This window comes from Puntigrus tetrazona, chromosome 10 (genome assembly GCF_018831695.1).
Source record: "Puntigrus tetrazona isolate hp1 chromosome 10, ASM1883169v1, whole genome shotgun sequence".
NCBI lineage: Eukaryota > Metazoa > Chordata > Actinopteri > Cypriniformes > Cyprinidae > Puntigrus > Puntigrus tetrazona.
Genome location: NC_056708.1, coordinates 8,021,511 through 8,045,594, shown reverse-complemented (window position 1 = coordinate 8,045,594; position 24,084 = coordinate 8,021,511). Strand labels below are relative to the sequence as shown.

Genomic DNA, 24,084 nt, shown 5'->3' with positions numbered 1-24,084 from the left:
AAGCAGGTATCCCTACAGAGAATATGAAGTAACCATCGCAACACATAGCTTATCCTGGTAACATGGCAGCGCCTTCTCAAAATGCAATATGGAGTGAAAGCGTTTTCACATAACTCCTCATTCTCTATCCACCTTATTCTTTAACGCAGAAGCCTATGGGTGAGACTTCCAGTTCTGCTATAGGGCAGCTTTGTACAGCTAAAAATAGCTGGACGCAAATAAGACCAAAAGCCAGACCCATAAAATTTACAATAGCATACTGATATATAACGACAAGAATAAGGTTGATAATTTGGGGTGTTGAGATATACTGGTATTGACGATAATAATGGTAAATTAATTATATGTTAGGGGTTTTGCAACCAGAGCAGTCCTTAGCTAATGCAGGACCCCCTTCATCTGTTCACGGTTACGTCCCCCTAAAAGCCAACACAGGTGCGATAGGACAAAACACAACTAAACCCATTATAATTGGTGACACTGTCTACACTGGATTCAGTGTACTGCGACAAATTCCCAACAGTAAACTTTAATTGTTCCTTTTGTATGCAACAGTGTGATTCATTGGTCAAAAAAACCCATAAAAACTAAATTGATAGCATTATGTATTTATTTCTTATAAATGTTTAAAAAGTTCTATAGATGTTTTGATATATAATTATCATGATTTTTTGAGTCCTCGTTAATCGTGTAGTGAAAAATCTTTTACCATAGAACCCCTAATTTGAACCAATTCTCGTCTTTTTAGAAACATTTTTAGTGCACCGTCAGTTTGTGCATTTTTTATCAACATCATGTTCAAATTATCTTTCGAAATCCAAAAAAAAATGTTAATCTGTAATTTTATGCACGCCATCTTTGTGCTACATCTATATACGATTTAATCCGCAGCATAACTCTCAGGTGTTGAGCATCTGATCCGATGGCAAAAAAACACTTACAGTTTGTACCACGTAATCCGTACGATCTCCACCGGGCTCGAGTCTATTAATCAGACTTAAACTTTTCACCTCGTCCTTATGTTCAGGATGTATTACAGGCGAGCGGAGTTCCAGCTAGCCCGTCTGTGTGGTTAACTAAGCATGCCCGGCGGGGAAAGACGAGTGCAGTTAATTCGGGATCACAGCGCTAGCACACTTCAACAGCGCCGAGGCACTGCAACTAAACATCAAACACGTTATTTAAACCTCGCTCAGACAGAAAAGCATAGCGGCCTGAAAAACTGAGTATCACTTTGGGCTCCTCTCATATATGAAATGTGATTTTAAAAAGCGAACTCTCTGAAGTCTCACAACTTGCGGAGCATGTCATATTTCGGTCCCTTCCGCACCCAATCCTCCGTCTCTAGGGAAACGAAGGCTCAAAACAGCCAGTGAGACACAGGGGGAATATCTCCAGATCATAATGGGCCAATGTACTGTCAGATTTTATGACCCAAGGCCAGTGTGGAGCGTAGCATGGTGCTTGTCTTCTCAAGGCGATCCTGAAAGGCTCTAACAAAGCCCGTTCTTTGAATGACACCCAAATCCCACTGTGACACCCCATCACTACAGCCAATGGTGCAGTAAATTCCCCTGCCAGCGTGACTCAACCTAGCAAGGTATCAGCCATAACACCTGCTGTCTTCCCTGGCCGCTGGAACCGACGTCTCGGGCGCGCGTGTTTGAGGTCAGGCGTCTGTGCGTATGGAGCTTGTGCACTTTGATGGATAGTGCGTGTAACGACATTACCTCTCGGTTGTTTGGCAGGCGTGTTCGGCTGGGGAGATGTTCGCAGCGTCAGGCTGCTCCGGAGCAATCTGCGAAGCCCGCCGCTTAATGTGCACGGAATACAAATCACCATTAAGCCATGCTAAGTGCTAGTTCAGCAATGCTAACATAATTTACTGCAACAATAATAGCCGCAATATCCATTGCCCCAGGGGAAATTGATTTAATATAAACTATTAGCTGGTCATTTTCAAAGAGATGTGTTGGCATGGATTCAGAACGCAAGGTCGCGCTTTGTAACAGGATATTAGCCATCGGCGTTTTGGAGCAGATTGCTAACGGGCCCAGGCGTTTATGATAGTGCCTGTGAAGCTGTGAAAAACTCATTGGCAGCTTTTATATTTTTTATGCACTAGCAGTCAAAGGTTAGGATGCACTGGATTGAAAAGCAGATGTAAAGATGTAAAGCTGGGGTTTCAAGCCTGTATAGACCGCCTCATCCCCTAATTAAAGTTAAGCCATCTAACAACAATGTATTTTTTTTTTTTTACATTTTTAAATGAAACAAAAAAACGATTTGATTATGTTTTAAAGAAAATACACTTTGTCTTTCAAAAAAAAAAAAAAATTTCACATGTATCACTTGCCAAAAATATTGTACACCAATATCATGTATTGTACACATCTCATAACCTTTAATAATTAATGTTTTTATATGCTTTATATGCAATATATAAATTAATATTTCTATACTATACATTTATATATATATATATATATATATATATATATATATATATATATAATCTGTTAGTAAATTAAGATAATATTAATATTGGTATACATTACTATTAAAATATTTAATGTACTATTAAAAACAGCAATTATATGTAAAACTATTTATGTAAAATATGTAAATTATTCAATATTTTACATTGTTTATAAAGTCTGTTTTCTGTTTAGCTTTCAATGACTTGAATGACAAAATGTAAAATTTATTTAAAACAAAAACAAAAAAGAAGTTTTACTTAGTTTTGATTTGACTGACTAGGTGGATCCTAACTTGAAAATTTCTGATTTCTTTCTGACTTTTATTATTTTTTTTACGTCGTCTCAATATAGATTTCTTCTGCAAAAATACTGAGACGTTATGAAGCAAGATCAATTTATCATCTTCCTTTTGCCTGTTGTTCTGAGCAAACCGCACGATGCTGTCCACTAACATGTCGTTTACAGTCATCCAGGCATATGGATGGAATGAGAGAGAGAGAGAGAGAGAGAGAGAGAGAGAGAGAGAGAGAGAGAGAGAGAGAGAGAGAGAGAGAGAGAGAGAGAGAGAGAGAGAGAGAGAGAGAGAGAGAGAGAGAGAGAGAGAGAGAGTTGTATTTTTGTTGTTTTTTGTTGTTTGGACTGGCAGCCTCATAAAAACAAAGTCGCTCTGAAGCCTGGTGCTTCTCCCTGTGGAGGGGCTGCTGAGATGTCAGTTAGAGTTACTGAGATGTGACGGCCTTGGGAAGAGTCCCGTCAGATGAGATTTAGAAGCTGGGCTGACCGGGGTGAGCCCAGAAGGTTAGTGTAGTGAATTTATTTTGAGAAGGGGCACTGGGAGACATGGAAACGATGGGGAGGTGCTTCTTCCTCTTTATATATATATATATATATATATATATATATATATATATATATATATATATATATATATATATATATATATATATATAAAAATGGTGTCAGAGTATACCTAAACCATTTTACATGGAACAGAATCAAACTTATAAAGGGGAGGTAATAACGTTAATTAAAGGCATACACCTGAACATAATCAAAAAGATTTCATAAATAATCCATTTGATTCGCCACATTTCTGTGATTTCAGAGTTTTAGCTTCGTGTTATTTTTTAAGTAATGGCACTTACATTTGGTATGGGTTAAGTGTAAAGAATGCAGAGTCGCAACGTGCGCTGCAGGCCAGCTTTATGCACTGTTGCATGAATAATTTGTATTATATGGTACATACTGTATGTATTTTTTGTTGCTTTTGTGTATGCTGTTATTGTCACCCTCAGTCTTCTTACTCTACATAAAAACGTTAGTTATATCAATTAAGTCCGTTTATCGGGTTTTTATGTGTTTTGTTTTTTAAGCTGTTCAGGTCTGAAAAAAAGCAGTTTTTCAAAAACCCTTCAAGTATAAAATAAGGCAATCGCTGCATGATGTCACTGTTCATAGCTGGTCGTGTCTTATTTAAACAGTTTGCGAAAAATGCCAGGTCAGGTGGTTGACGCTGCTGAGCTGTCAGGCTGGAAGGCCTCAGGTTTTGTATCAGGAGCTTCCTCGTCCATCTGACTTCCCATTTCCTTCTGTCCGTGTCAGTGCTGTAGTTAAATCTTGCGCGATACAGGATGGATTTCCTCTGAAAGAGGTTTGATACAGTGAGATGTAATGAAAGAGCTCATTAGCGATTCTGAGGGTGGTACTTATTTATCAATCATGCTCTGATTTATGGTATAATTAAACATGATAATTAGATGGTTGTTCAATCACTGCTGAATGGATGGCACTATTTTTCTAACGAACATCATTTGTTAATGAGGGGAAAGAATGGGTGTAACTTTATGATAACGGCTTGTCAGACTCCATATAGGCTCTGATCATTTCCTCTGTCATTATCGCAGCCAGACGAAATTCCTCCACATTTCTGTCTCGTGAATCCCAACTGGATTGTAATGTGGTTATCGGTATCAGTTTTTCATTTTTTCCGAGCTGAAAAGAAATGACAAAAGCTTTAGCACCATTAAACAGTTGGGGTTTTTTTGAGTTACCAACCCCAATGAAACAGAAATCAAGCACAGATTAAGTAGCGACGTGACTCGTAATTGTTTGTATTTGAGCGTGTTTCGTAGCTCCCCGTCAGCTCTCGAGAGGAACGAAGACCTTTTCTTCACTTCAGTCTTTTTTTTTTCTTCTGCAATCCTGTGCGTTTGAACTGTGCGGTCTTTGATGAGAGGTTTTGTAGATGAGAAACTTGTTTGGTGTCTTCGTTATGCTATGAGAGTTTATTATCAATTATAAGAGACATTCTTCAACTTGTCTTACTTTACTCCGGCTCTAATGACCTTCCCCAGCAATTTGAGGAGACGCGTCATTAATTAATGGCTTTGGTGCAACAAAATTAGCACTTTAGAGACTCGACAGGAAACTTCATCAAAGTGTGAAATCCACCGGAGAGCAATCTGACACCATTTCCCTGCCGGCATGGGAAGAACTGTGTCTTAATCAAAGGGCATCTGTGTTTTCTCGAATTTTTCCAGATCTTTGGTCAAACCTTTTGTGTGCTAGAGTGATCATGTGTGCATAAGAGGCTTTTTGAAGATCAGAACTGCTTCATGAATATTACAAGATCAACAGTGTCAATAAATGAAACAGATGTCTCCCTGGAGAGATCGTGGATGCGTGTGGATCGGATCAGTTCGGCCGCTGTGCCAATATGGCATCGCTTGTGAGCGAAAACACATGTCATGTCTAATGCTGTCGTTCTGGATGCGCCAAAGCACGCGTTCATTATATTTTGATAAACAAGCATCATCACGGATTCAAGCTTGCTGCGTGTATTGATTTGCTGAGCTGGGCTATAGTGAGCGAAGGCAGGTTAAGAGGCAAACTTCTGACCTTCTGGAATCTCAAGGAATGATATATATGAAATATTTTATACAGAGTTAATAGCTGTTAATATTCTCCAACGTGAAGAGGTGAGCAAGTTAGAATTCAATTGATTGATATACTTTAAATGTTTTTATATGATATTAGATTCGATTAGATTATTATGTTATATTAAATATTGTTGTATTTTCAGATGTATTATTTATTGCAATGTTATTTACATATTTATTTAATTTAATGCATACATTATTACTTTATATACTTTTTACTTTAAAAAAATGTATTAATATATATAATATGCATGTACATGTTAAAAAGAAAAAATATTGTTGTGTTTATATATTACATATCTTTATATTTAATACAAATAATATGAATATAAATATATGTAAACACTAAATATTTGTCAAAATATATAGGTATTTGTGACTTTTTATATATTTAAAATAAATATACACAGTAAAATGAAAAATGTAACAATGAATATAAGTATTAGTAAAATGTGTTAATAAAAAGTTAACTAAATAAATATTTTAAAAATGATCAATGAGTGAAACTTTTTAAATGAATGAAAAGAAAATCTGAAATAATAAATCTAACAATAAAGTATAGTGAATAGGGGAAAACACAAAATATTCTACAAAAAAATATATGTAGGATTTAAAATCATTTTTACTTTTGAAATTAAAAAAAGCTTTTTTTAAAGCTTAAGAAACATTAATATTTTATCAGTGTTTTTATGTATTTATTAATGTTTCACAGTGTTTAGATTTAATCTTTATACTTCAAAATATATAGGTACATTTTAAATGTTACAAAATGGGTCTCTATATATTTGGGGGCCCGTGGCATCTTAAAGACTGAAAAAAAAACTTGTCTCAGAATATCCCCTTTAGTCCCAGTATCCCAGATTTAGTCTGAGATGGATAAATATCCCTCCCTTTCCGCTCTACAGAATGGGCACAGAATGTTTATTTGGCATTTCCAGAACTGACAGAAGTTACTGGCATTTTTCTGAAGCATCTTAGTTCTGTTCAGCAGTCGGATTCAGGCTGTAGGGCCCAGGAATAAGCAGCATAAGCTTCCAGATATTTGTGGAGTGAACAATGGTCATCTGACCATGTGTACAATTCAGAGTCTGTTCAATATGTATGTGTATGCCCAGCAAAGCCTCCGTTCCACTGAATACTTGTGATGCATTAGATTCAGTAGAGAGAGCATCTACGCCTCAACTCATGTAGAGCCAAATATCAGAGACAGTACGGTTTGAATTCTGAAGAGAGTTTGTGTGCAGGAGTGTGTGCGTGCGGGTTTGTTCCAGGGGCGATTTTTGAGCAGCGCCTCCAAAAAAAAAAAAAAAACAAAAGGAAAAAGGAAAGTCAAAGTCAAAATCATTTGGCTGCACAATAATAAAAAACAAACAAGTACAGTGAAATGAGATTAAATGGCATGTAAACGATTCGTTTTTCTCAAGTAACACTGTCCAACAGTGATATCAGCGAATGAAAGGCTTGCTCGGTTTGTTTAATGCCGAGTTTCCGGGCTGATTCAAATCCATCTTTTTAAAACACTGAAGTAGAATTAAATGAAAGGTAAGGGAATCAACTGCTTAAAAAATACTTTTCTATTTTCAATTCTAATTCATATTTCACAATGTTGCTGTATAATTTTACTGTAATTTTGAAATATAGAAGTGAAATGCATAGAAATAGACCACGCTGGTCGTGTTGTATGTGTTTGAATCACTAAAAAGAACCAGTTCATAAGAGTCGTGTGTTTGCGAATCGGACTACACCGGACATTCCGTATATTTTGATCCACTAAAAAGTAATGGATTAAGTCATAGGAATTAATTGCATTCAAAATAAAATGTTTTATTTACCATTCAGTTAAAAATGTATAGTTGTAGTTTAATAGATTAAAAAATATTGCACAATATTGCTGTGTTTTTACAGTTTTGTTTTTTTTTTTATGCAATAAATTCATCATTGTTGAGCATTAGGGTACTACACTGGTCATGTTGTTGACATTTGTTGATGCGTTATATAGCATTATATAGGAATCAGAACACTGAAATTTCAGTCTTTCAACTCAGCAGTAGTCGCATCAGAATCAAAATTCATTTGAAATAATAAACTTTTTTTTGCACTGCCATGGTGGTCCCATTATTTAAAAAGCACTTAATTTGGGAAAGAGGACAGGAAGGCATTAAAAACAGCCTGTACCACAAGTTCTTTTTTCATTCCAGCGCTGGCCTACCGCTCTTCCTATAATGAACCTCATTATGTTCAATTACCTCAGAGATGCTGCTGTCCAGAGGGAGCTGCACTCAGACCTCTGGGGAGCCGCGGCGGAAAACACACGGCCAACACACAACATCAGTTAGGCTGTTTTATTACGGGCTGAGGTGTGTAGGTGGGCTTGTGGGATGTTTGTTTGGAGACCCGGAGTGTGTCTGCGCGGTTCCACTTTACACTTCCTTTAAAGTTCCTTTACATAGTAACAGCTCGATGCGGCTGAGAGCTTTAACCCGCTCTGATAGCATGATAAAATATTTAGACAATCATGACTGCCTTTGTCGTGAAAATAGTGACACTACTCATTTTTTTATTAAATCACGTAGCTTTTCCTGTAACACAGTTCATTTTTCATCCGCACGAACACATAAACCAATTCATTTTAGTTTATCTACTTGCTTGGAGATTTCGCGTAAATGAAATCGTTTGTGACCTTGCCTGTTTATATTTAATAATCACAAATATTTTATAATATGCCGGTTATTTTTGGGTTGTTGTTGCTGTGCTTTTTAATTGCAAAAACGAAGCATATTATCTCAAAAAGTTGCAGAATTTAAAAGATATTTCCCTCTTAAATAACTCCAATGTGCATGATTTTTTATTGGTGGCGAGTTTTGTTTTAAAAGAGAACCTTGACTCCGGTTAAAATGCTTTAAATGACTGGAAACTGGAAGCTAGTTTAACGGACTATTCTCCGACACTGCTGTATTCAATTTAAAGTTTTCAGGTGATATGACAAGGCTAACGGCTTAGGCATTGACCAACTTTTTTTATTAAGAGAGCTTTGAAAGGTCACACTGATGGCTGACCATGAGGATGCGTTCTTTCTTTTCTCCTGAGAAAAAAAAAAAGATCCATAAAACTCATCGGCTAATATTCCGGCAGGTTGTTACAGAGCGTCAATGAGGCTCAAAATCTCTGAGTGAGTTTTATGGAAAGCAGAAGGTTAGAACTAGTGACCTTGTCTGCGTTGATTAAACTGTGCCACCACATGGCGGATATCTTATGATCTGCCAGATTTTTCCCCGTATTATCATTATCATTAAACAAAGAAAAGTTTAAGATGCCTTGGGAATTATAGCCTGTTAGCCTTTGACCTTTGCATTAGCACTTTGACCTTTCCATTAGTCCTGTGTGATGATGGACACTAAAAGATGTAATAGCTTAAACCGTATTCCTAGGCCTCTTTTGCACAGAGGTCAGAAGCATAATAAGTCTGAACTTTACTTTTATTCATACTCGACTAAGAACCTGCAAATGTCATAAATAGCGAGTTTGTAAATGAGTAGGTGAGCTCAAGCATGTGTGTTTCAAATCGATGAATGCTCATTCTGTACGCTATTGACTGAAATGATGTTAGATTTGAATCCTGACTGATCCATATTCCATTTGCCCTCTGACTGAAAGCCGTAGTAAAATAATTTTTCCCTGCAGCAAAGAATTGATCTTTGCACTCGGCACAATATTTGAACATAATCATTGCCTGAAATGTTCACTTTTTTAAAATTAGTATTTCTTAGGTGCTTCCACGGATTTTGTTTGTTGGTCAGTGTTCACGGGTTGAAGCTTGAAAAAGTCACAGAGAATCCGAGTAATGAAGGTGTTATAATTAATGGTGCTCTGTTGATTGTTTGTTCCGGCAGCGCTGAGAGATAACCGGATTGAGCTGGTCCGAGCCACGTCGCAGGAGTTGACGATCAGCATCAGCGAGGTCACGCTGGCTGACGAGGGGATGTACACCTGCTCTCTCTTCACCATGCCTGTCAAAACAGCCAAGGCTTTCCTCACCGTCCTGGGTAAGACATCATTTAACACATGATATGTGTGGGATTACATCCTAAATCAGACAGCTGAAGCGTTGAGTTAGTTAGCCTTGACACGTTACTTCCCAAAATTTCACAAGCCGGTTTTATTCACTTTGGGTCCTGAGTTTGGTGTATTCTCTCTGCCTTTTTAAATGTCATCTTTCAATGAATGTTTATGTGTGTATATATGTAGAAACTGATCAAACATAACAAAACATTTTAAACAAATCGATCCTGAATAAAAAAGGATCAGCATTTCCCAATTTAATTTAATTTAATTTAATTTAATTTAATTTAATTTAATTTAATTTAATTTAATTTAATTTAAAGCAACGTATCTTAACATTGCTAATATTATAAAAAGCTTCTTGATCATAAAATCTGCGAATTAGAATGATTTCTGAGGGATCTTTTGACACTGAAGACTGGAATAATGATGTTGTCACCACAGGAATACATTATTTTTTACAATATACAAAATTATAAATGTGTTATTTTAATGAAATATTTTTTACTGCATTTCAGATTTTTTTTTATCATATTAAGCCCTTTTGAAAACTGGGATATGAATGAATTTATTGAAGGAAAGATGTATTGCTATATTATTAATAAATAATATTCTATATTCTAAACTGGGTTACTTTGAGACCATTTGAAGGCAGCTACACTGAACCATTTAGTCAAAAAAAAAAAAAAAAGACAAAATTTGTCGTTTCCAGAAAGTAGATAGATAATTAGAATTTTACCTCAGTGGGGGCGTTGCAAATCTAACTTTGGCCTGGATCAGGATTTAATTAAATGGATTCACCCGGTCGCCTTCAACAAAGACACAGATGATCACAGAACAGTGTTGAGAAATGACACAGAAAGAAGTTTAATTAGTTTCCTCTATCAACTTTTACTACTTTTGTCAATCAAAAGTCAAACAGACTTTCTATCAAGTCCCAAACATTAACCAGAGTTAATGTCAGCTGTGACAGCCCACAAACAGTGCTTAATGCCATATTTCTGCATTAATTAGGAGCCCAATTAGCTAGTCTCATTTTAATTAGTTGGCGCACACCATTAAAATCATTACAGTTGTACACTCTGTCAACAAGCCTGCATTGCATTATTCTTTTTTGCTCATTGTGAATACATGAATGGTTGCAATTAATTTCCATGTTGTAATTATTATCTTGGAAATATAAGCAGTAATATACAGTACACAATGCTTATTTATTAATCAAACATGTTACATATGTTGTTATGGATATTACGCATATGTTTGTCTCATACAGTATAATGGATAATGGAATTTACAACATTTTTTTTCAATCAGCATTTTTAATCCTGAGCCAGTAACATGTCGCTCGAGACGGCGGACTAGCGCAGTCTGCCGTACTTTACTGGGAATGGACAGCTTCGCTGCATCTAAATCGACTCTTAAACTGTCAAGTGCGCTGGACTGGAGTAAACGTCGATTAGAACACTGTTGGCCATCGTTTGATGAATTACAGCTGCCGCGATCATTTGGAAATATGCACTGAAATACATTGAAATACAACACACCAAAGCAGTGTGAGTGAATTTGACCCTAAGTGCTTTTGTGTAAAACATTTGTATATCAAATACCAAGACATAAATCAGTCAGAAGCAACAGTTTGCCGTCTTCAGGTTTTCTTGATCATGGTACAATATTCAGAAACAGCACGTCATCCAGTGGAGGTTACAGGCCACGCTGCAGTAGAATGACTGATGTATTTACTCTGTTGCTTTTTAATGCATAGTACATTGTGGTTGTTTTTGCTTTGATTTATTTCTTAGGAATGTGATTAAGGCCTCTTACTCAGGGGAGCAATAAGGCCTGTGAACTGAATGCCAAATGTCTGATCTCATCTTCAATCAAAGCAAACCCAATATCTAATTTTCCTGACTAATGTTCCCTATTGATTTTTCTTTGTCTCAGCCTGCTACCTCAGAGAGGAAGCTCCTGACACAGAAATGTATTTGTGGGCCACAGAATTTCCCGTGCGCTTGAAATATTTCATAAGATTGAAATGCTGATTGCTTCTGGACGTGGAAAAGAACATTTGAGGTTGATGGTGGAAGGATACATCATGCCCATTGCTTTGAATCAAGTCACATGAATCTTTTGTATGTTATAATTCGGGCTTTTGTCTGTGCATAAACCTTCAATTAAATGCTGGAATGGAGGGAATGTTGTGTGAATGAGCCTTACATAAGTTTGGCGGCTCAATTTAAAAATGGATTTCTGTCATTTGCAGATTTTGATTGATATTTTAATTATTGCATTTGATCTTCATTTAAACAAATTATGATATATTTTAAACGTTTGGGATCAGTAAGATGTGAAAATAACAGTTGTAATAAAACATTCATTCAGCAAAGATGCGTTAAATTAAACAAACTATGACACTAAAGGCTTTTACATAGATAGATAGATAGATAGATAGATAGATAGATAGATAGATAGATAGATAGATAGATAGATAGATAGAAAACTCTAAACTTAATCACATATAAACAGTAGTGTGATTAATTACATTTTAATTTGATTAAATAATTAGCATATGTAATTAATTCAATTTGAAATGTAAAAATGATTGACAGCCCTAGTTATAAGCTCCATTTTATCAAATATACTTTACTGTTTTTAAACCCTGCAATAATATGATCAAATAACCACAGAATAAAGGGTCTAAATTTAAATTAACCTCATTGAACGACAAAAAAACCCCAGGCAAAATAGAAGAACTGGGGTATAGCTCATAGAAGATGATAAATAAAATATCTCTAATCTTTTTCCATTAAATCCACGCTTACCTACTCTTCATATTTTGAACTCGCCAAAGTGCTAAGCCATCTTTCTCTCTTTCTCTTTCTTTTTTTCGTTCTCTTCTCCTCAATATTTAGGGGTGCCTAAGAAACCAGAGATCAATGGACTCACCAAGCCTGTGATGGAAGGAGATCAAATCACTCTGACCTGTGTGACCTCTGGCAGCAAACCTGCGGCTGATGTCCGATGGTTCAAGAATGAGAAGGAGGTCAAAGGTGAGGACAGCTGATGGGATTAGTTTAAACTCATATTAGCGAATAGGTTTTACTGCGTGTAAGCACATATTTTTAAGCTCAGTATTAAAGGAAGCCTACTGTAGGTTCGGTAAAATATGCAAGTAACTGCTCGTGTAGCATCTTCTCCACAAATCCATCAGCATATAAACAACATCCCCTCTCAGTCAGACGGGAAGAGAGGGGATAAAAACGTGCAATGACAGCAAGGCGAGGAATTCTCTAAGTAGAAACTGACTCCGCCATGCGTACAATGCAGATGGCATTGAGTGCCTTTGTCGTGCTTCTGCAGCACTTCTAAAAATACAGCGCTTCTAATTAGCAACGAGGCGACGTTTCCCACGCTGACTGATTATTGTGTCTCCGGTGGACGGGACCTTGGGGAGAGGCCTTTACAGTAAAACCCCAGAGAACGAAGCATTGCGTTACGGTTTTTATGTCTTTGCAATGACTTTGTTTTGCAGGGATTAGCTTGTTTATCTGTACATTGCTGTATTTTGTACTGTATTTAACCATATACGTAACTCAGGGCAGCCACAATCCTAATAGCCACACACTCGTGATATGTTTTTCGCTGCCTTGCTTTTCTTTTTCTGTGTAATCATGCACTAGTTTATCTCTTTTATATTTTTGTCAGTGTATTTTTGTTTTGTTTACTCTCTCTATTGAATATTGTACTGGTTGCGCTTTTCTGTGCGATTACAGTACAATAAGTGCGCGCCAGAGCTTTCATGCTTCAGAAATGACAGAAAATCCATACGACTAGATTTGTGTGATGGACAGATTGAAATCTAAGCAAATATTCACCGATAATTTTCCCCTCCAGTGAGCTGTTAACTTCTGCGACCAAATCAAGACCAATTTTGTGATCCAGATCAAGCAATTAATCTGACTCACAAGAATCGTGAATCGTTTCATGAATCAAACATCACTACTTCTCTCAGGAACGCACTGTGCTAAGAAATGCCCTGGAAGTTGTGTGGTTAAGCTGCGCTTTGCACGTACTTTATGGCTGTTGTTCGGGGGTTTTTTTGGAGCTTAATAGTCAATGTTCTCATTCGCTCTGAAAAGAGTCACCTTTTGTGCTCCACTCAAGAAAATAAAGTCTTACGGGTTTGGAAAAAAATGAGGAAATTTTCATTTTTGGGGTGAATTATTGCTTTCGGTGGAACCAAGAAAGAAAGCAATAAGAAGAGTACCTATAAAGCCTGAGTGAAAAAGTTTAGCCTCTTATCAATGTCTAGTCAAGGGTTCTTATAATATTGACTACGAACGGGAATCCTGATTAGGCTCCTTATCAGATATTATGTCTGCGGTCAGTCCCTCTGGTCATTTGATAAACAGACAGAATTTGCGGGTAGGGGAGGATTTTCAGAGCTTATTTCATTTCATTAAGGGATCAGTGATGTTTCAGATGAGAACGGCAGAAAAGTAAGCTGCTTTGTTTAAGATTCCTTTAAGAAACTGATACCTGATCTCCTTACGTGTGACTCAGGCTCTCTGTAGTCACAGATAAATGATACAATCTTTGTATTCATTACCAATCTCACTGTTTAGGATAGGTGTAGATATATGCTTTACTTAACAGTGCTAATTTAAAGCAACAATAGATTCGTATACAAGAAAACATGCGTTTAGCCTTGAAAACTGCTAAACAAAACTGCAATAGTGTTACTACTAGTGTTAATACTTCAAAATTATGTTGTTTTCTTTTAAATAACTATGATTGTACTTAATTAATTCAGCAACATTTTTCTCCAGCTGTGAGGCCAGAGATTAATATGAGCATTAACGCTGAAATTCTCGCTCCCTCTCTTACTTTGAAACTTGTTTGACTCTATGGCTTGTTTCTGTTGTGTTGTGTTCATTTCATTGTGTTGCAGCTTGTCTTGGTTGTGTTGTGGAAATGCGGTGGAGGCTACCGTACTTTTCTACTACAGGTGCAAATTATTGCACGCAAGTCTATAACAGAGATACATTTCATCCATCAAGAATGCTAGAACAGCATTACCTAACGCAGATTTTTGTGAGCAGGTGGTTTGAACGAGAAAGTAGCATGTGGTAAATATATTTAGATGCCGTACGTAGCTTGTTTTGTGAACTCTGGATGGGGTGTGCTAAGGTCTCTCTGACTCGCGTCAGTCCAGAGTCTCATAAAGCCTGAAGTTTATGGGCTCTCAGTTGATTGCAAAGTGTCAGTCTTAGATATTTTCATCATGAATGTGTGTTGTGATGGATGGATCCAATAAGACAAGAACACATTTTAAGGATGCATGAAAAAGAGAGTGGACCCTAGAGGGACAAAACAAACAAATACAAACTCACTGGATGTTTATCATATAATTAGAACTTTCGATGAATTGCTATTGTTGTTTTGTGTGTGTGTGTGTGTATATATATATATATATATTAGTTAGTTGGTTTTTTTTTTTTTTTATATATATATACCCCATGTTGGTTTTACCAAATAACTAATATTTGTATATTAATATTTGTTTTTTTTTTTTTTTATCACTTGCCCATGCATATGGAGGATAAGAAATTACTTAATTATTAATGCTGAAGTAAATAAATAGAAATACATTATAAATATAGAAATAAATGTAGTATAACACAAATGGTACAAAAAAGTAGAATTAAAAAATAACACTTGACAAAATAATTTATTCATTATTTTATGCATATCTGCATTTATTATTTATTTATGTATTTCTACATTTATTTATTTCAGTGTTTATTTATTTATTTATTCAATTTATATATTTCTACATTTTTCTTTATGTATTTATTCATTTATTTATTTATTTACTCATGTATACTTAAGTAATTTCTTGTGCTCCATACATAATACATATAACAAAATGACAACACATTAAAGTCTTACATAGATTAAATTACTGAAGGGAAAAAAAAATAGCAGTGAGAGATTAGTAATGCGAGTTACTCTATTTGTATTTTCAGGTTGTCTTGGGTTTCATGGTAGAGAGGTGTAAGTAAACGAAAGGATATTGCTTTTCGGGTTGTGCTCACTCCAATTGGTCGGTCTGTTGTTTTCCTGTAGAGCTTCCCTCATTCTGCTGTTGTGTTTGTGGCCTTCCTGCCGCTGTGTTTGTGAGTCGTGGCAGCTGTTGTCATCGCAGTTTTCAGCACTTCTCCACCGCTGTGTGAGGCTGAACTGCGATAAACGCATTTATTTTGGAAGCCTGGACTGGGAATAGCAGTTGCATTATTGCGGGATCTCTGGGACTGTAGCGACGCTCAGCCTGGTATTAAATTTGTGCCGGTCTCCAGGATGCAAGACATCTCACACCTTCTCCCCCCGAGTATGCAGAGCCCAAGATGCTCTGCGTTTGTGTGTGTGTGAAATTGACAGCTGTAATGGAATCCAATATCACCACCTCTCACATTCTCACATGCCCCTCTCTCTCTTACACACTCTCTTTCTCGCTCTCTTTCTATCTCCGGCTCCTTATTTTCATCATTGGAGTAAAATTGTGCATATGTTTATTGCATGTTAAACTAAACTACAAATATTGCAGCCATCTTTTCTGCAGCCCATGTAGTTAAATAAGCTTTTGCTATCATAGAGAAATATTATATGAAAAACTATTTTACTGTATGTATGTATATATATATATATATATATATATTTATATATTGCTTTTAACGACACAGATTGTATCACAGCACTGAAAAGGTATAAAATAGGGCAATACAATGGTAGGGATGTATAATGACAAGATGTTCTCTGTAATCAAATCAATGATAATCGCTAAAAATTGTTGTGTCCCCAATTCCCCAACTAAGCAAGCCAGAGATGACAGCAGCAAGGAACCAAAACCCCATCCATACAGAATGGAGAAAGAAAACCTTGGGAGAAACCAGGCTCAGTTGGGGCCAGTGTGTGTGTGTGTGTGTGTGTGTGTGTACACGTCTGATTCCGGTGATCTGTCCACGGGGCTCATCTAGGGGTTCTGGTCTCAGATGAAGGTCATCATAAGATGAAGGTCATTAACAAGATTTTAAAATCTATCCAATGTTTGGCTAATGTGATCATACTTCCTAGTTCTAGTAAGGACTCTAGCTGCTGCGTTTTGGACTAGCTGAAGTTTGTTTATCAAGCGTGCAGAACAACCACCTAATAAAGCATTACAATAATCTAACCTCGAGGTCATAAACGCATGAATTAATATTTCTGCATTTGATGTTGAGAGCATAGGTCGTAATTTGGATATATTTTTGAGATGGAAAAAAGCAGTTTTACAGATGCCAGAAACATGGTTTTTGGAAGGAAAGATTGCTGTCGAACAGCTCACCTATGTTTTTAACTGATGAAGAAGAATTAACAGAGCAGCCATCAAGTGTTAGACAGTGTTCTAGATTATTACATGTGGGATTTTTAGGTCCAATAATTAGCACCTCTAGTGTTTTTATATGTACTATGCTTTCTTTTAGTTTCTCAGAATATATATATATATATATATATATATATATATATATATATATATATATATATATATATAAACACTATATGTATATGTGTGTGTTTGTGTGTGTGAATGTAAACATGTACAGGTATTTAATGTGCGTGCATTATGACTTTCTTACCCCCACAGCTTCTTCTTACATCATGTAGAGTGCAATCAATCAATAGTCATTAAAAATGGAATTCTAAAATGCCTCCTGTGTCTTGGCAGAAGCATGAATAAAACATGCACCATAACGACGTTTTCCATCAGCCCTTCATCCCAAACCTCTGACAGCATCCTCTTCCCAAAGTCTCAGAGTCTACTTTGAGTTTGCAAATACTGTGTAAACTAAAACATTTAAATAAAATAAATAATTTGTTGGCTTACTTTCCAGTAAAAATATCTAAATCTTATTAAAATAAGATTTTTTAAATTAAGAAGCAAAATTATTTTCAAGCATAAATCTAACCAAGTTAGATGAGGTTTTAGTGATGTTTATACTTAAAACAAGAATAAAACCCAATTTGCCCATGGGGTAAGAAAAAATTACGTAAGATAAAAGTCTTATCTAATACAATTTTGCTTCTAAACTAATCTTGTTTAAGGATATTTAGATATTATTACTGGAAAAAAAGATTAAGACTAGGATTTTTTTGTAGTAAGATGATATCAATATGCTACTATAGAACTATAGGAATGTTTCTCTTTTCCTCCTCCAGGATGATAAGGGTGCATATCCATCCCCAGACCTCCTTGAGGGAGGATAACTCCCCCGAGGAGAACTATAAGAACATGTAACAGATTAGCCGACAGCAAAATCTCCAGAGCAGATGAAAGAGAGAGTGATCGTCACCCTCTTTTTTTCCTCCGGGGATTCTGCTAAAAACTCTTTCTTTCATTCCATCTCGCTGTTCGAATACAAAATGGCAGACTAAGGCAACATGTAATGATTATTTATCTTGTGATTTCATCATATGTACATAAAGCACACGAGCAGCCACAAAACAAAGAACTAATATCCGCTTCTTAAGGCAATACATGTATTTTCATCCACTGGTCGACTAGTCAACAACCAAAATACACTTTTAGAATATAAATCATTGCACTTTATGTATTTGCATCTGAAAAATGCAAATGAGTTTATAATTATTTAGATGATGCATCATTTGCATATTTAAACAACATTTCAGAAAACGTGTAATACAAATGTGTTTGTAATTAATGTAATCAATCAGCTGGGAAAGCGTGGTGATATCTATTTATTGCATTATTTAACCAGTTCAGTTGGTTTGCCTGCCTTAACAACCACATAGCAACACCCTGGCAACCAGCAGAACACCTCTCAGAGACCTTCAGAAAATGTCAAATCTAAATGAAACTGCATTCATAGAACCGTGTATGCTGCTTGTTTCTGTACAATGGCTGCTCTCTTTGTCTGTGTTTCAAAGTGGTCAGTGCCTACAAGTTACACACAAAACATCTGCTTAGTCCTGGCTGGTGAAAACAAACGCCCAGGTGCCTAGATAAAAGCTCAAAGCCGAACAAGAGAGAGAGAGAAGTTCTTAGCGCTGCTTATGATAGGCAGGGAGGCCGACGCCGGCCGCTGAGTTTGAACACACAGCGTTCCTCGCTGTTTAAGCTTCCTCTTTCATCCTGGCTGCGGGGGCCGGGAATCAGAGTCCAACTTCACAGCAGCGCACAAGCTGGATAATCTCTAACGTGTGAAGAAAGAGAGGTCATTCAGATGGTAAAGTCTGTCTTGTTAGAAGTATTTGATCAACACGACATGGCCTACATCAGACACTTCAAGATAGGATGCAGGGTGACCGTGAAGTGATTGTAAACATGTAGCAGACTGGAAAATGGTTTGAAATGTGGTGGTTGGTCAGTTTTACTAATGGAGATTAGGACATGGTTCATTACAAGGTCAGAGATGGCGTCAATCTTGCCCTAAAAATATATGATTACTGTGATTGATTTCTGAAGCAGAGCTTTAATTACTTGTCAGTGGTGCATTTCTTGTATGACAGTGTGGATCTTTGTTTAACCAGTGTAGTATGATGCATCATTGAAAAAATCTGTATATTAATCATGACAAAAGGGTTACACCTTCGTCATTGGAATTATAGTTAAAAGGAAACACAAAATCATTAAACCGTGTCAGAATTTTAACCATAGTTGAACAATGTTCTTGGGAATCAACACTCCAGTTCAAGAGCTGTAGTTCCAACACACATGTTAATGAGGAAACTTGTAACCATAATTGGCTAACAATCGTTTTGGGAAACAACCCTGATAGCACGCGTTCATTTACTCGGATTTACATCTGCAAGACGTATTTTTTAAAGTGTTTATCATCTATAGGAAGTTTCCTTTTTGATGTCAAACAGACATTTATAGGATGTATTTAAGATGTTTACGATTTAGAATGCATGTAAAACTGACATCTGAACGATTTGTAGACAGCAGATGCTTTCCAGATCAAGAGATCTTTTACAGACATCTTGCAGACGTGCGTGTGCTATCTGGGAACGCTCCAAGTCGAGAGCTGTACTTCCACGCAACCACACAAATCTGCAATGCTGTTTGTGAATATCCTTTGAAAGCATGGTTTCAGGAAACACAGAATAATTAAACTTTCAGTAAAAACGGAATTGCGAGAACAGTTGGATAACAATGCATTTGGGAAACACACCCACAGCTGAGTACAGACTATTGTGGGCGTGGCAAAACATGGTATGGGCGTGGCTTGTGCCTACCAGTGTGTCTTTCCCATCTGTGGCAAGTCCATAGTAACACTGATAAAACGGCTTATCCTGTGAATGTGCAGTTGCGTCCTAGAGGAGGTGATATCATCGCACTGTTAGCAGTCAGACAATGTGTGTGTGTGTGTGTCAGAACAGGATCATTAATTCCAACCAGGCTCAGACAATCGCATCAACAAATCCCATCTCAGTCTAGCGTATTTGACCCTAGTGAAAGAACTGCCAGCAGGGAGAATGTTTGTGTGGATTAGAGAGATAAAATTGCACGGCACCAGAAGGAGCTTTTACATTGACACCCACACTGACCATTTATGAAAGATATTTGAACAGTGAGCTATGGCGGAGGGCCGTGCGGTATGAGTAACTGATATTTATAGTGATCCTGCTTGGGGATTGGGGGGCGTTTGTTGAAATAATGTTGTCGTTATCGGTTCTCATGTCTCTGGGACATTAGGATTAGCGGTAGATAGATGAGATGGGCGTTCAGTCGCTCGCTGCAGAGCTCCACTCACGTGTGGAGAAACTCCTGAGTCTCTCACCACAGGCAGAAGATTATGCCGCATAAATAAACACAAACTGACAATTTTTGTGAGGAAATTCCAAACCGCTGCCTTGAATTTAAGCTCTCGCCATGCAAACACACAGCCGACAGCCGACAGCCAACTTCAGTCAAATACACACATAAATATCCCTCCATCCACTAGAAATGACCACTGTGTTTAGCCTGAGAGCAGTTCACGGTGATCGGATAAAGAACGCTTTTGCTCTCTCCCCCTCTCTCTCTATCTCTTTCATTCTCTCTTTTTATATCCCTCTTGCGTGCTCGCTAATGGGCTTGCAAAATGGGGTAGAGGCGGCAGAGATGAGCTGCACACCTTTGTGCCTCCTGTTGTTCTAAATACCTCCCTTTTAGGTGGAAAACAGCATTTGAATTCAGAACTGCTCACAGCTGAAATGAAATGCTAATCTCACCCCACGTTTTATTCTTTCCTGTTCTCGGCTGCTCTCTGGGCTCACCATATGCCGTAGCTATCGCAGGGTTCCAGGAAAGCATTCCGGTTCCAGAAGGAGCGCAACGCTCAGCTTCAAATCCGAAAATTAGCGATATTTCACATTAAATCGAGTCACGTTAAATTGCATCCAACTATGTACGTAATTACACATGCTGATGTGTGTGTAATGAAGATTAGATACAGTTTTGTTGTGTGCATTAAATGCAAGCTTGTGTGTGTGTGTGCGTGTGCACACTGGTGAGTGTGCGTCTGTGATAATGTTTCTATTACTGGTTTGCCTTCATAAATATTAATGTAAAACATGCTGACCTTAATTTCAATTCTGTCTGCTGGCAGATCTCTCCCCTCTCACCCACTCACTAACTTACTGAAAGGGACAATAGAAGTAGACACTGCCGACGAACCCTCATTATGCCGCTTTTTTCTCTCCAGGATGGAAGGATTGTTGAATGAAAGGATGAGTAGATGAATAAATAGATGATGGAGGTGAATGGCCATAATGGATTTAGGCAATCAAATCAGTAGAAAGCAGATGATGTTCTCATTTCGTTGAGATCCTAAAGTTTGACCCATTGCTAAATCGGAATGGGTCAAACTGGTGGAAATGGACAAAATAATAACGCTAAACTGGAAAAGCAGCTCAATGAGCACCTACTGTATGTGCCTGTTATATTTGCCTGTTAATAAAAATAAAGTCACTATTAATAATAGGTTAAAAAAGATTCAAAGATCAGCAATATTGAATAAGATCTAAAATATACAGTTTACTTAGTTGTCAATTCTAATAGTATTTATTAGAAACAACTGACGTGGAAGTATTTAGACAATGGTTAAAAAACATACTCAGTCATGCCAGTAAAGTACTTTAAATTGAATTATACGGATCAAAATAGACTGTTATAATTTTGTTTGCTTGATAATGTAAGGTAAATAGGGTCCCATAAGCTTTCTATTTAGGAAATTGTATAATTCTTAAAAATAACAGGAAAGTGAATTTACTAAAACTTTCAAACACGGCAAAAGGACTTTCTTATTTCTGAAGACCACCACTTGCTACTGAGTTGTTCCAACTCTATCATGCGCCAAAGTTGATCTAAAGAAACTTCTAAGGCATGCTGAGAATCTTCACAGGATCTAACCATGGGGTGGAACAGGCTTTCCATTTCCACATCTAATTGCTTAGCGTGTTTGTCTACTCTCAAATGAAAGTTTCTCGCTCCGTTCGCAGCCATACAAAGTGTTATTCATCTGAACGCTTTTATGAACAGACTAACAGTCTGTTTGTTTGTTTGTTTGTTTGTTGGATATCCGGAATAAAAATTTACCCCCAACCTCTTGACTGCATCCCATAAGCATCCCAAGAGTAAGAATACCATAAAACTGTACCTTCCTCTCTGCATGTATATTGTGTGTGAGTTTGCGCGTGTGTGTTCAGGTTTCTAAATGATATCTTCTGCATGCTCAGATGCTCCTGAGCGGGTGGCGACACCCCCAGAGGAGACTGATTGACAGCTTGGCAGTGATAGCAGGAGTGATTCAGGGTGCAGAGAAAGTGAGGGGGAGCAAATGGAAAGAGAGAAAGAATAAAACGATCCGTATAGACGAGCACTTTGTGGATTCGTACCTTACGGCTGGACCTGAGTCTGAAGGATTTGGAAGGAGTGAAGACTACAACTAAACATGATTTGCATGGTGCACTAATTTATTATGGTTTTTTCCTTTGTGTTTGAAAAACTACTCATTTGAAATTACATTTTAAAGATTTTAAGGTTAAAGGGTTACTATACAAATGAAAATGTTGTCATTAATCACTTACCACCATGTCGTTAATGACCAAATGTTCATTTTGGGGTGAATGTCTGATCCTGTTTTTTGAAAGGTTCTATATGTAGATCTTTGACTATATATGCAAACTGATAGAGGTTCAAAATTAGTTATAGTTATAGATACCTTTTAAATTTCATAGAACTTTTTTGAGTGTGACTATTTTGCATTCTCTCTGCAGTTGAATAAAATTATCTTTTTCTGTTGTCCTCACATTTGTTTCAACAACTGTTAGACAAAAGTAAAATAGTAATTTGCACTCTAAAACATGCAATAATATCCTTTTGATGAGAAATTGTAGTATTTGTTAAGCTCATTGAGATGCAGTGGATTAATTGCCCTGGATTTGTATTGTAAGTGCTACTAGACAGCAGCGAGTGCAGCATAAGCCTGTAAACGCAGAAGCCATTAACACATTGAAACAAACAAAAACAAAACACAATCTGTTGTTCAACTAATGGAGTTTTCAGAGAGGAGTAAGGAGATCTGTTTTACTCTGATAAATGGCTCGTGTGCAACACTATACATCAACCCTAATTCTATAGAAGAAAATGTAGGCTAAATTAATTAACGTTCAGTGAGGACTTACTTTGTAAACCGATGAAATGAACCTGTCACAATTAAAAAATGTAACTCATACTTCATTTGCCATGAGATTTCACCTCAGTTAAATGCAACAAAACAAGAACTGGATCAATATTTTTGACTTTGAGAGAGTCAGATAAGAGTTCAAGTTTTACTTTTACCGGTTTTATCCTGTTTTGGATGTGAGCAAAGATAGAGGCAGGATTCAAGAGCATTCCAAACACAGTGATGTGCGTCAGTGGGTGGAAATAATGAATGCAACTCAACTCTGTCTTCACACAAGTAAAGTTTTCTATTGAAAGATAAAGTCTTAAAAAAGAGTGAACCCCTGTGTTTCACAATACTTCAAGTTCTCACTGTAACTTTGACTGTAATTTATGTGAAACTCAGAAACACATGACAAACACGTTTCATCTTTGTTATGCTGTTCTTATTGTCTCTTTAAGGTGCCAAAGAGGTGAATGCCAGTGGCAAGACCTTCACAGTGAAGAGTTCCCTGCAGCTCCAGGTGAACCGGCATGATGACGGTGTGGCCTACACTTGTAGAGTGGACCACGTGGCCCTAACTGCCACCCATGAAGAGACAACACAGGTTTTGGAAGTCCACTGTGAGTACAAATGTGTCCAGATTCAAACCAACATCCCAGGATCATGATAAACCATGAACCTAAAGATTGAAGTTTTTTACTAATGAGTTGACCAGTTTTGTGAGAGCGTGATCAAAACAAAGCTAAAAGATAGACTTTATCTTTGATTTTGCTGGGTTTTCAATGACTTACTAAAGTTAGGATGAGAAGTAATTATGGCAACTTTTAATTCTGAAATATGGTGTTGTGATGCAAAGATTATGCAATAATTACAGACGAAAATCATTTACGTGTGTTA

The 24,084-nt window shown here is 36.9% G+C and overlaps 1 protein-coding gene across 3 annotated transcripts in view; it reads left to right on the top strand.

Moving 5' to 3' along the window:
- cadm2a (cell adhesion molecule 2a) overlaps positions 1-24,084 on the top strand; it is a 1,030,129-nt gene that overhangs the window by 986,895 nt on the left and 19,150 nt on the right. For all 3 annotated transcript variants that reach the window (XM_043250641.1, XM_043250639.1, XM_043250642.1), the window contains 3 exons: positions 9,310-9,462; positions 12,388-12,525; positions 23,646-23,807. In XM_043250641.1, coding sequence (XP_043106576.1) covers positions 9,310-9,462; positions 12,388-12,525; positions 23,646-23,807 — 453 coding nt within the window. The remainder of the gene's footprint in view (positions 1-9,309; positions 9,463-12,387; positions 12,526-23,645; positions 23,808-24,084) is intronic.